Raw genomic sequence first — 12,030 nt, forward strand, 5'->3', positions numbered from 1 at the left:
AGAACAGCGCAGAGAGAGAGAGAGAACAGCGCAGAGAGAGAGAGAGAACAGCGCTGAGAGAGAGAGAGAACAGCGCAGAGAGAGAGATGAGAACAGCGCAGGTGAGGGGGGGGGGGAGGAGAGAGAACAGCGCAGAGAGAAGAGAGAACAGCGCAGAGAGAGAGAGAGAACAGCGCAGAGAGAGAGAGAGAGAGAGAGAGAGAGAGAGAGAGAGAACAGCGGCAGAGAGAGAGAGAGAGAGAACAGCGCAGAGAGAGAGAGAGAGAGAGAGAGAGAGAGAGAGAGAGAGAACAGCGCAGAGAGAGAGAGAGAGAGAGAGAGAGAGAGAGAGAGAGAGAGAGAACAGCGCAGAGAGAGAGAGAGAGAACAGCGCAGAGAGAGAGAGAGAACAGCGCAGAGAGAGAGAGAGAGAACAGCGCAGAGAGAGAGAACAGCGCAGAGAGAGAGAACAGCGCAGAGAGAGAGAGAGAACAGCGCAGAGAGAGAGAGAGAACAGCGCAGAGAGAGAGAGAGAACAGCGCAGAGAGAGAGAGAACAGCGAGAGAGAGAGAGAGAACAGCGCAGAGAGAGAGAGAGAGAGAGAACAGCGCAGAGAGAGAGAGAGAGAGATAAGCGCAGAGAGAGAGAGAGAGAGAGAGAGAGAGAGAGAGAACAGCGCAGAGAGAGAGAGAGAGAGAGAGAGAGAGAGAGAGAGAGAACGAACAGCGCAGAGAGAGAACAGCGCAGAGAGAGAACAGCGCAGAGAGAGAACAGCGCAGAGAGAGAACAGCGCAGAGAGAGAGAGAGAACACAGCGCAGAGAGAGAGAGAGAACACAGCGCAGAGAGAGAGAGAGAACACAGCGCAGAGAGAGAGAGAGAACACAGCGCAGAGAGAGAGACGAGAGAGACAACAGCGCAGAGAGAGAGAGAGAGAGAGAGAAGCGAGAGAGAGAGAGAACAGCGCAGAGAGAGAGAGAGAGAGAGAGAGAGAGAACACAGCGCAGAGAGAGAGAGAGAGAGAGAACACAGCGCAGAGAGAGAGAGAGAGAGAGAGAGAGAGAGAGAGAGAGAGAGAGAACACAGCGCAGAGAGAGAGAGAGAGAGAGAGAGAGAGAGAGAGAGAGAGAACACAGCGCAGAGAGAGAGAGAGAGAGAGAGAGAACGCAGAGAGAGAGAGAGAGAGAGAGAGAGAGAGAGAACACAGCGCAGAGAGAGAGAGAGAGAGAGAGAGAGAGAACACAGCGCAGAGAGAGAGAGAGAGAGAGAACACAGCGCAGAGAGAGAGAGAGAGAGAGAGAGAACACAGCGCAGAGAGAGAGAGAGAGAGAACACAGCGCAGAGAGAGAGAGAGAGAGAGAGAGAGAGAGAGAGAACAGCGCAGAGAGAGAGAGAGAGAGAGAGAGAGAGAGAGAGAGAGAGAGAGAACAGCGCAGAGAGAGAGAGAACAGCGCAGAGAGAGAGAGAGAGACACAGCGCAGAGAGGAGAGAGAACACAGCGCAGAGAGAGAGAGAGAGAGAGAGAGAGAGAACAGCGCAGAGAGAGAGAGAGAGAACACAGCGCAGAGAGAGAGAGAACACAGCGCAGAGAGAGAGAGAGAGAGAGAGAGAGAGAGAGAACACAGCGCAGAGAGAGAGAGAGAGAGAGAGAGAGAGAGAACACAGCGCAGAGAGAGAGAGAGAGAGAGAGAGAGAGAGAACACAGCGCAGAGAGAGAGAGAGAGAGAGAGAGAACACAGCGCAGAGAGAGAGAGAGGGAGAGAGAGAGAGAGAACACAAGCGCAGAGAGAGAGAGAGAACACAGCGCAGAGAGAGAGAGAGAGAGAGAACACAGCGCAGAGAGAGAGAGAGAGAGAGAGAGAGAAACACAGCGCAGAGAGAGAGAGAGAGAGAGAGAACACAGCGCAGAGAAGAGAGAGAGAGAGAACACAGCGCAGAGAGAGAGAGAGAGAGAGAGAGAGAGAACACAGCGCAGAGAGAGAGAGAGAGAGAACACAGCGCAGAGAGAGAGAGAGAGAGAGAGAGAGAACACAGCGCAGAGAGAGAGAGAGAGAGAGAGAGAGAGAGAGAGAGAGAGAGAGAGAGAGAGAGAGAACACAGCGCAGAGAGAGAGAGAGAGAGAGAGAACACAGCGCAGAGAGAGAGAACAAGCGCAGAGAGAGAGAGAGAGAACAGCGCAGAGAGAGAGAGAGAGAACAGCGCAGAGAGATGAGAGAGAGAGAACAGCGCAGAGAGAGAGAGAACAGCGCAGAGAGAGAGAGAACAGCGCAGAGAGAGAGAGAACAGCGCAGAGAGAGAGAGAACAGCGCAGAGAGAGAGAGAACAGCGCAGAGAGAGAGAGAGAGAACAGCGCAGAGAGAGACGAACCGGAGAGGGGAGAAGATGTCGCCAGAAGAGGGAAAAGAACCGGAGCTGTCTTAATAAAATACTTTAAAAACCTGTGTAGTGTTTATTTTAGGTGAATGGGTAGGGTACGATGTGAAGATCAGTGTGCAGATCACTTTTATAAAAACAGAAAACAAGGCATTTATAATGTTTTCATATTAAACGCAAAATGTTTTGCCTTTCATTTCTATTTAAAATGAATGAGTTGCTTTACTAAAGGAAACGGTTCACATTTACCAGCCTCTGTCAACCTTTTCCACACAATGGAACCCTTGAAATACCTTTCCAGTCTCAGGAAACCTCTGATAAAAAATTACTATATCTACAACTGATGATACATTAATGTGATGGTCAGTGGGAAGAATGCTCCTTACACTAGTGGTCATTGAGAGGAATTGCCCCCTTATAGAAAGCTAAAAAGATCCATGGTGTCAGGCAGGAATTGGTCAAGGAACCCCCAGCAACCTCTGGAGGAACACTAGTTGAGAAACACTGACATATACCTATAATGTTTAGTTATGCAGACGTCTGAAATACATTAAACTTGTGTGATAGTCCAAATGAGAACCGAGTAAAACATGTAAAGATGGCAAACTTAGTAAGTCCTAAGGGTGTCAACTGACTAATGTTCTTTAACAGCAGTACTAGAAATACTAAATGCATGAAAAGCTAGGTTTACAGTTTAGCTTATAAAATTACCACATACACACCACTTAAAAGGCTCTTTGCTCAGATTTTTAGTGGGATATCAAAAGACAGATCTATTCTAAAATTAAACAATATGTAAAATTAGTTAAAGACCATTTACATTTCATTTGAGATACGCCAATATGTGACATATTGCATAAATCTGGTATGAGCACAATTTAGTGTAGTACATGATCTCTGGAACAGATTATGAGACTTCATCTACAACCACAATAGAAGCAACTCTATTCTAATGACTAGATTCAAAGGAAGCTGTATTTGGTTGTTGTCACTGGTGAGAACACAGCTATGTAGTACGATATGCAGTTCAGTACTAGTGATATAAAGGAGAACTGCAGGTTAAAAGGTGTGTGGCATTGCCAGATAATAGTTATGCACTGAAAATTTCATCCGCTAAAAACTATTGGCCAAAAATTGGGTTTTCAGCACTTTACCTTGCTTATGGTGAATTTTTTGTAGGTCATGCTCTGCAACTACATAGTATATTTTTGTACCATGCAATCAGGTGCGGGCAAATGCAAATTCGGGGTGCGGTTGACTTTTTGCTGCAAGGGCAGTGCGATTGGAATACAGTGCAGGAGTATTCCCACACAACATTCCAATGGGCCTAACTCTAACCCTGTCACTGACCAAGATGAAACCCTGATCTAGCCATTTTTTTTTTTGTTTGTTTACAATTTTCTTCTCTAGCAAAGAGAAAGATACACTGCATCTTTTTCTCCATTCAGAGGAGAAAAAAAAAAATACACACAGGGGCAGGCTAAACAGTGATCAGCTCCCCAGGTCCCAGTAATTAAAGCGGAGTTCCACCCTGAAATTTTTTTTTCAGAATCAGACTCCTAAATCTATAAAAAAAACATTTGGAGGAAATTTTTTTTTTATACTTCCCAGAATCAACCTGTTGCTATGTAGTCCTCCTAATCTGCCACTTCCTGGTCCGCGGAGCTTGTCGTCACTTCTTCCCTCTCCTGTGCTCCTGGGAAATGATGCATCATTTCCCAGGAGTCTGTGGGCAGTACTGTGATCAAAAATCGCGTCATTTCCTGACAGGACAGCGGCAAGATGTTTTTATCTATGTTGCCATAACAACGGGGCGGGACCTTTCTCCATCAGCACCCGTTATGGCAACTTTAGAAACAAATTAGCGCTACGGCCGCCGGTGAATCGCGCATGCGTGAGATCGAGAGGTGCATGCTGGTTGCCTAGCATGAACCTCTTCAAGGCTCATCCAGGAAGAGATATCGATTGGGCTTCACATGCTCACAAACATGATGGCAACGGTCATAGTTTAGGGGGATCAACAATTACCAAGTATAATCCTTTTTATTTTAAAAATGAATGTTTGGATCAATAAAAAAAAAAAAAAATTTGTCCAGAACTAAGCTTTAATACAAGATCCGGGACTCTCAGCGAGCGAGAGCTATCATGCTTTTACTGTATATGTATGCATATGCAGGCTCCCAGAAGATGACCCAATTCAGTGCGGTTGCTTATAAACAGTATGTGTACAGTTGTCAGCAAGTGGTTAAGAAAACTCTAAAATGGTACATTGTGTTTTCTGAACAACAAGAATATGTTAGATTGGCAACGTGTCTTTCTTAAAAGAAGTCTGTATTTTTTAATTATATGGGAACCCACCACCCACCCTCCCCATTCAATATAATCCCCTACTACTGCCCTGCGAAGCATATGGTTCTTGCTCTGATTTGGCTTATAGCATCTATTGATGAATCTATCTACTAGCAAGCCTGCAGGGAGACATTTTTTATTATTTTTTTATTAGGGCCTATGAAGAAAAGCAATGCATTCCAGAAATAAATAAAAGATACCTAAATCTTGGGTGTCCAGATGGCCATTTGAACTGATGTTTTTTTCGTAGGTGTACAGTAAGGTTGTTTCCCCGGGTGAAGCACTTCTCACAAACATGACATTTGTACCTGGGAGCAGAGTCTCCCTAATAGTGAAATTAAAAAGACAGATGAGTCATTACGGCTTACAGTAAACTACATAATCAAAAATGACGTGTGATACCAAATTAAAAAAAAAAAAAAAGAACAAACACACTGTAGCAAAGCAACTGTCCAATACAGAAAGGAGTTAGCTCATGACTAAACACACAAAATGTCATAAGCCAGATTTTTTTCATCTTTTTGTTTGGCCCAAGCTGTATAAACTATATGTAGCCTCAGCTACATACAGTATACAGCACTGTAAGACTGTACTTGGTAGTAACTATTTTATCATCAGCGTCTAGGAAGACGCTTGCTATGTGGGCACTCGTGCAGACTCGCACCTTAGCCCTGCTTTGTGTGTCATTGAGCGTGGCTTCGCCCCGCCCCACCCCTAGCTCCCTCCTCACTGGCTGTGATTGACAGCAGCAGGAGAAAAAGGCCCCCACTGCTGTTTTTGAGCCAATGGGGATTAAGAGAGCCAAGACAGCCTCTGCTCTCATTCATATCGTTGGATTGAGATTGGGCTCAGGTAAGCATAAGGAGGGGCTGCATGCAGGAGGTTTTTTTTACCTTAAAAGGATAAGTTCACTTTTACAAAATATTATTATTTAAGAATATAAATGCATTTTTTTTTGTCAAGGACCTGTAAAGCATTGCACTCAAAAATCAGCAGATCGTGGATGTAATGCCACATTCCTGCAGATTGTCTGTGTAGCTGTCTGCCTGTACCTCCGATACGGGCAGGCAGTTACACTCTGACAGGAAACTCAATTAACTACCCAGAGCGATCGACATCGCTCTGAAAGTTAATTGAGAACTACATACCAACAGCCACAAAGACTGTCGGGATTTGTATTTTTCCCATTCACTGAACACTGTGAATGGATGATGTGGCCAGGCAGAGCCCCTCACAGCCTTCTTTTTTTTAGATTGCAACAGCAGGCAGGGGAGAAAACAGGAGGGGGAGGGTTAGGGGATGTGCAGGGGCCAGTGCACTTGTAACATGTTACAAACTGAATATGGATGTAACATGTTACAAAAAGGTGAACTTATCCTTTAATGCAGAAAATGCATTAAGGTAAAAAAAAAAACCTTCTGCCTCTAGAACCACTTTTACCTTCTTGCTGCCAGGTCCGTACGGCATACAGACCTACAGCACCGCTTCCAGCTGGCAAGGTCCTTACACCGTACAGACCTGACTTCCTTCTGCTATAAGCTCATGGTCACCTCAGTGCATTGAACTTACAGCAGAAATGTTCAGCAGACTCTGCCGAACAAAACAATCTCTCAGATTAGCAGGCAACAAGCCGTTGATCAGAGTTATTAACCTAAAATATGACCCCATCCTTCCCTGCCACTTCTCTGCCTCTCCCCTGCTGCATTCTCCCATCTACCTCCCATGCTGCATACCAAAAAATGCCCCCCACCCCCCCAACTGTCCCCTTCCTCCGCTACCACCCCCCCAGCAGCAGTTACCAAAGCAAATGCCATCTTCCCCCTGCTGCCTCTCCTGTCGGCAAATGAAGTAAACACACTGAGAAGAAATCATCTCCCCAACTGTCTTCAACTTCCCTCGTCTCTGAAGCTTTATCTGCGTTCGGATCACGCTCCAGAGGCTACTGACAGGCAGTGAGGTAGCAATGTGACACCTCCTCACCACTTGTTTTAACCCCATTTTTTGACAAATGCGCTGCAACTGCACCTATTTCATGCAGTTGCAGGGCGTTTGTGGTGCTTCCCTATTGACTTGAACATGTAACGTTCAGAAGATGGCATCAGTACAAGTCGGGTCAAGTTACCGTAGCTGCGGGTGTGAAGCGAAGCATCGTGGCCGCAGCATGAAAACACCCCTGTATCCACTGCCTATTGCAGCTTAAGGGTTGGTGGACGGCAGAAACGCAACTCAACCAAGCATTTTTGCTGCCCCCCCCAACTGCAAGTGTAAACGTGACTTAAGGCCTCCTTCACACTCAACATACTACAGCTAAGCAGTGTTTAGCTACCCAAGCACTGAAACAGGCGTTTAGTACATCCCCATGCAGGCAGTCCTACTGATGCCAATTGGGACACATCAACTGTTGGGTCACAGCAGTTGCATCGACACAGCCACTGCTCCCAACTTGACATACATTTGTGTGCATGTCCCTGAAATCATACTGTCTGCATCTGGGGCAATGCAACTACACCCGCACGGATGTCAGATTTGTCCTTGGAGCTACTCTGTCCTAATAGACAAGAATAGGTCTTCCTGCACAGTGATGCACAGAACACCCCCTTTAGTTTAGAAATTCAGACAGATTATAAGGTATTGTCAGTAGATATTTGCCTATTTTGTTTGGGGATTCTGTTTGTGCAGAAATTTTGGTACATGGTGTTAAAATTGTACCACACCGGCTCCTACTTAGGCAACTTTTTCGTTTTGTTTTTTTTTTACTCCAGGGCGACGCAGTCTACAACTTGGTTACATTTTAAGGGCAATACCTATTGTGGACGCTCTAATTGCTGTTGTTGCCCTTACATCCTCGGAAGGAGAGGGGGGGTTTCGTGGGTGAACACGTACACTCCACAACTAGGGAAAAAATCATTCAGGATAAATTCCTTTTTCAATTGCAATACTCATTATGTTATTTATTTTAAGCACTTGCTATAATTACTATGTAGGAAGAATGATCAGGCTCCTTAGGGACCACCTTCAGGAACACGTTTACAGTATCAAGAAGCACCAGTCTCTACCAATGTAGCAAGACATTTAACTATCATGCTGGGGACTTGTCAGCGGTCTCAATACAAGTAGTAAAGCACGTGTTCTCAAAAGATGCATTGATGTTTTTCGTCTCCTGTGCAGGAGGGACATTTATTGGATCTTCCAGCTGTAGACCAGTATCCCCTCAGGACTCAGCTTTGAGTGGGATGTCACCCATTTTTTAAGCGACACGGGTCTTATGTCCATCTTCCCTCCTGCACAGAGGACAATCTCCTTTTATTTATCTTTACACTCTAGATTATGGTGAAATGCTGTATGGGTGTATATTGTCGTCATTTATCCCTCTCCTCTTTATGATTTTTTGCACAGAATGAGAGCCTTTTAGGTTGTTTCCTCTCTTATTTTCCTGTATTGATTATTGGCTTTTAATGCATTGATGCCTCTGCCTGTTTGTCACTTTTTTGCATAGGTTTTTCTTTTTCTCTTCATGTGGTGCAATATTTTGTAACATTTTGTATGGTTTTTAATCAATGGTTGCTCTTTCATGCTCATCAGGCAGGGGCCAATTTTGTTGATTTGATTTGGCTGTGAATGGGTGTGTTTTCAACACTGACTACACAGTTTGACTCCTGGTTATGACCAAGTACATGATAAATGTGAAATATGTTAACCTTCCGTTTATTCCTGTGACTGCATCTGTCTAGATTACAATGAACATGTTTTTATTGGTATCCCGTTGCAGTGTGCGATTGCCTTTTCCACATTTTCTTGTGTATCCCCATGCAGGTAAACACGGCCCTCAATGGGTGTACACTTTAGCACACCCCATTAAATGAGGTCTTAGCAGGAAATTTGTAAGTTATGTTGCGTTTTTTTTTTTTAGTAGTGAGAATAGCGATTTGATAAAAACATTTGATCAAATATTGCGGGGTCTTAAAAATCAGTAGCACCTTCTTTTTATTCTACTGGTCATGTGCTTTCAGAAAGCTGTAAGGGAAAAATGAAAACTTCTAGATTTTTAGAGAAATTTTGGTTATTTACAGTTTCGCATGTGTTTGATTTTCACCATTTCACAAAAAGAAGCAATTTAAAATGTTTTGTTATTTATTAACTCAATACAGGTTAAACTTCTATATTTAGTGGGAATTTAGCAGGCTGCGTTTGTATCTAATAATAATGATTTTAGTGTACTTTTAGTGAAAATATTGTTTTGATAAATATTTGCGCAAATATTGCAGGGGGTGCCTTAAAAATCAGTAGCACCTTTTTGTTCTACTGGTCATGTGCTGTCAGAAAATATATGTTTTGGGGGTCTTTTACAAACTCAAAGCTGTAAAGGGAAGAAAAAAAAAAAACAAACAATGGAAAAAAGTACAAAAATGGTCCGGCCAGCTGAGCTGGAGTGGAAATCTGCATAGGGTAACAAATTACAGTGTACGTGTACATACAGCAGATCCAGCATTACTCTTACCTCATGCACCTTTCTGTAGTGAGCTTTGACAGAACACAGAGAACGGGCAGTGAAGCTACAGTCTTCATATTCACAACAATATGCTGGTAGCTTGCTGTGTGTGTCCAAGTGTTTTCTTAGGTCTACCAGGTTCTTACAGCTAAAAAAAAAAAAAAATATAAAATGGTCAGACACACTACCCATAAAAATGAAAAAGTGATCTGCATTTTGATATAAAAGCAGAACTCTTTCCTAAAATACATACACACACACTGCTCAGCATAAACGAGTACACCCCTTTTGAAAAGTAAATATTTAATCAATATCTCAATGAACACAAGACCAATTTCCAAAATTTTGACAAAACTTTTATAGAACATTTGTTTAGCTCATTACATGAAAGGAAGGTTAATAATATACCTGATTACAAATTCTTCAGTTTTACCCAAATTAGTTGATGCAAAAATGAATACACCACACAACAAAAACTACTACATCTAGTATTTTGTATGACATTCATGGTTTGTAAGGACAGCACCAAGTCTTCTAGGCATAAAATGAACAAGTTGATGACATATTGCAACATCTATCTTTTTCCATTCTTCAAGAACCACCTTATTTGGAGCCTGGATGATGGATGGAGAGTAATGCTCAACTTGAATTCCCTATAAGTGTTCAATTGAGTTCACATCAGGAGACATACTTGGCCACTGAATCACTTTCACCCCGTTATTCAGAAATGCAACAGTGGCCTTAGATGTGTGTTTTGGATCATGGTCATGTTGGAAAAGTGCACAACAACCAAGGCCACGGAGTGATGGAAGCATCTTCTTTCAATATAGAGCAGTACATCTGTGAATTCATTATACCATCAATGAAATGCAGCTCTCCGACACCAGCAGCACTCATGCAGCCCCACAGAAGAACAATGCCAACACCATGTTTCACTGTAGACACCATGCATTTTTCTTTGTACGCCTCACCTTTGCAACGCCATACTGTTTTGAAGCCAACAGTTCCAAAAACTTTTATCTTGGTCTCATTACTCCAGAGTACAGAGTCCCAGTAGTCTTATGTTTCAGCATTGGTCCTGGCAAATTCTAGACAGGCTTTTTTGTGCATGGGCTTTAGGGGAGGCTTTCATCGTGGTGGACACCCATGCATGCCATTCCTCTGCAATGTACGCCGTATTGTGTCATGGGAAACAATCACCCCAGTTTGGCTTTCTACGTATTTAGCTAACTGCAGTGAACTTGCATGGCAATTTTCTTCAACCCTTCGCATCAGAAGACGCTCCAGTGGAGGTGTTAACTTCCGTAGACTGCCTGGACTTCTCTGCAAGATGGTTGCAGTTCCATCTTGCTTACATTTTTCCATCACTTTTGCTACAGTATTCTGACTGATAAGTAAAGCTTTGCTGATCTTCCTGTAGCCTTCACCCTTCTTGTGTAAAGAGATTATTTTCTCTTTCTCAGCTGTTTGGTGGACACCTGTTTAATGAATAATTAGACTCACCTTTAGTTGGATTTTTGTTAATTAGGATGTTGATGTCTAAAATTTAGCTTTGCACCTAAGACTTTCATTGGGGTGTGGTCATGTCTGCAACATGGTCTTAAATTAATTTGCTATGAAAAATACTTTGTGTGAGCGCAAATATTGGTTGCAATCAATGGCAAGCATTTGTGGGAGCATGATAGAGATATATAGAGATATATATATAATATATATATATATATATATATATATATATATATATATATATATATATATATATATATATATATATATATATATATATATATATATATATATATATATACCGTATTTATCGGCGTATAACACGCACTTTTTCCCCCTTAAAATCAGGGGAAAGTCGCAGGTGCGTGTTATACGCCGATCCCCTGCGATCCCGAGCTGTCACAATTTTAAAATCGCCGACCGCGATTTGAAAATGGCGCCGCCGGCGCCGAAATACGCCGAGCCGGTCCTCGGCTCTTTCCGGTGGCTCTCGTTTACTTTCGGCTCCACTCGTAGTCCCGAGCGGAGCTATCCGAACCTACTCGGTTAGGTTCGGATAGCTCCGCTCGGGACTACGAGTGGAGCCGAAAGTAAACGAGAGCCGCCGGAAAGAGCCGAGGACAGCCTCGGCGTATTTCGGCGCCGGTGGCGCCATTTTCAAATCGCGGTCGGCGATTTTAAAATTGTGACAGGGGATCGAAGGCTGCACTGGGGAAGGCTGCACTGGGGAAGGCTGCACTGAGGAAGGCTGCACTGAGGAAGGCTGCACTGACATGGCTGCACTGACAAGGCTGCACTGACAAGGCTGCACTGACAAGGCTGCACTGAGAAGGCTGCACTGAGAAGGCTGCAATGATGGGCATTTAAATGTAAGTTTTTTTCCTTCAACTTCCCTCCTAAAAGTTTTTTTTTCCTTAAAATTCCCTCCTAAATTGGGGTGCGTGTTATACGCCGATAAATACGGTATATATATATATATATATATATATATATATATATATATATATATATATATATATATATATATATATATATATATATTGAACTGGCCAAGCATGTCTCCATACCTAAACCCTATTGAGCATCTGTGGGGCATCCTCAAACTGAAGGTGGAGGAGCGCAAGGTCTCTAATATCCACCAGCTCCGTGATGTTGTCATGGAGGAGTGGAAGAGGACTCCAGTGGCAACCTGTGAAGCTCTGGTGAACTCCATGCCCAAGAGGGTTAGGACAGTGCTGGAAAATAATGGTGGCCACTCAAAATATCGACACTTTGGGCCGTTCTCACTTTTGTAGCCAGCGGTTTAGACATTAATTGCTGTGTGTTGAGTTATTTT

General features: G+C 43.4%; 1 protein-coding gene across 2 annotated transcripts in view; it reads right to left on the reverse strand.

The window, feature by feature from the left end:
* Positions 1-12,030, reverse strand: part of HINFP (histone H4 transcription factor) — a 53,447-nt gene that overhangs the window by 4,240 nt on the left and 37,177 nt on the right. For both annotated transcript variants that reach the window (XM_073602528.1, XM_073602527.1), the window contains 2 exons: positions 9,198-9,336; positions 4,900-5,024 (listed from right to left, as the gene is read on the reverse strand). In XM_073602528.1, the coding sequence (XP_073458629.1) occupies positions 4,900-5,024; positions 9,198-9,336 (264 nt within the window). The remainder of the gene's footprint in view (positions 1-4,899; positions 5,025-9,197; positions 9,337-12,030) is intronic.

This window comes from Aquarana catesbeiana, linkage group LG10, assembly GCF_042186555.1.
Source record: "Aquarana catesbeiana isolate 2022-GZ linkage group LG10, ASM4218655v1, whole genome shotgun sequence".
Taxonomy (NCBI): domain Eukaryota; kingdom Metazoa; phylum Chordata; class Amphibia; order Anura; family Ranidae; genus Aquarana; species Aquarana catesbeiana.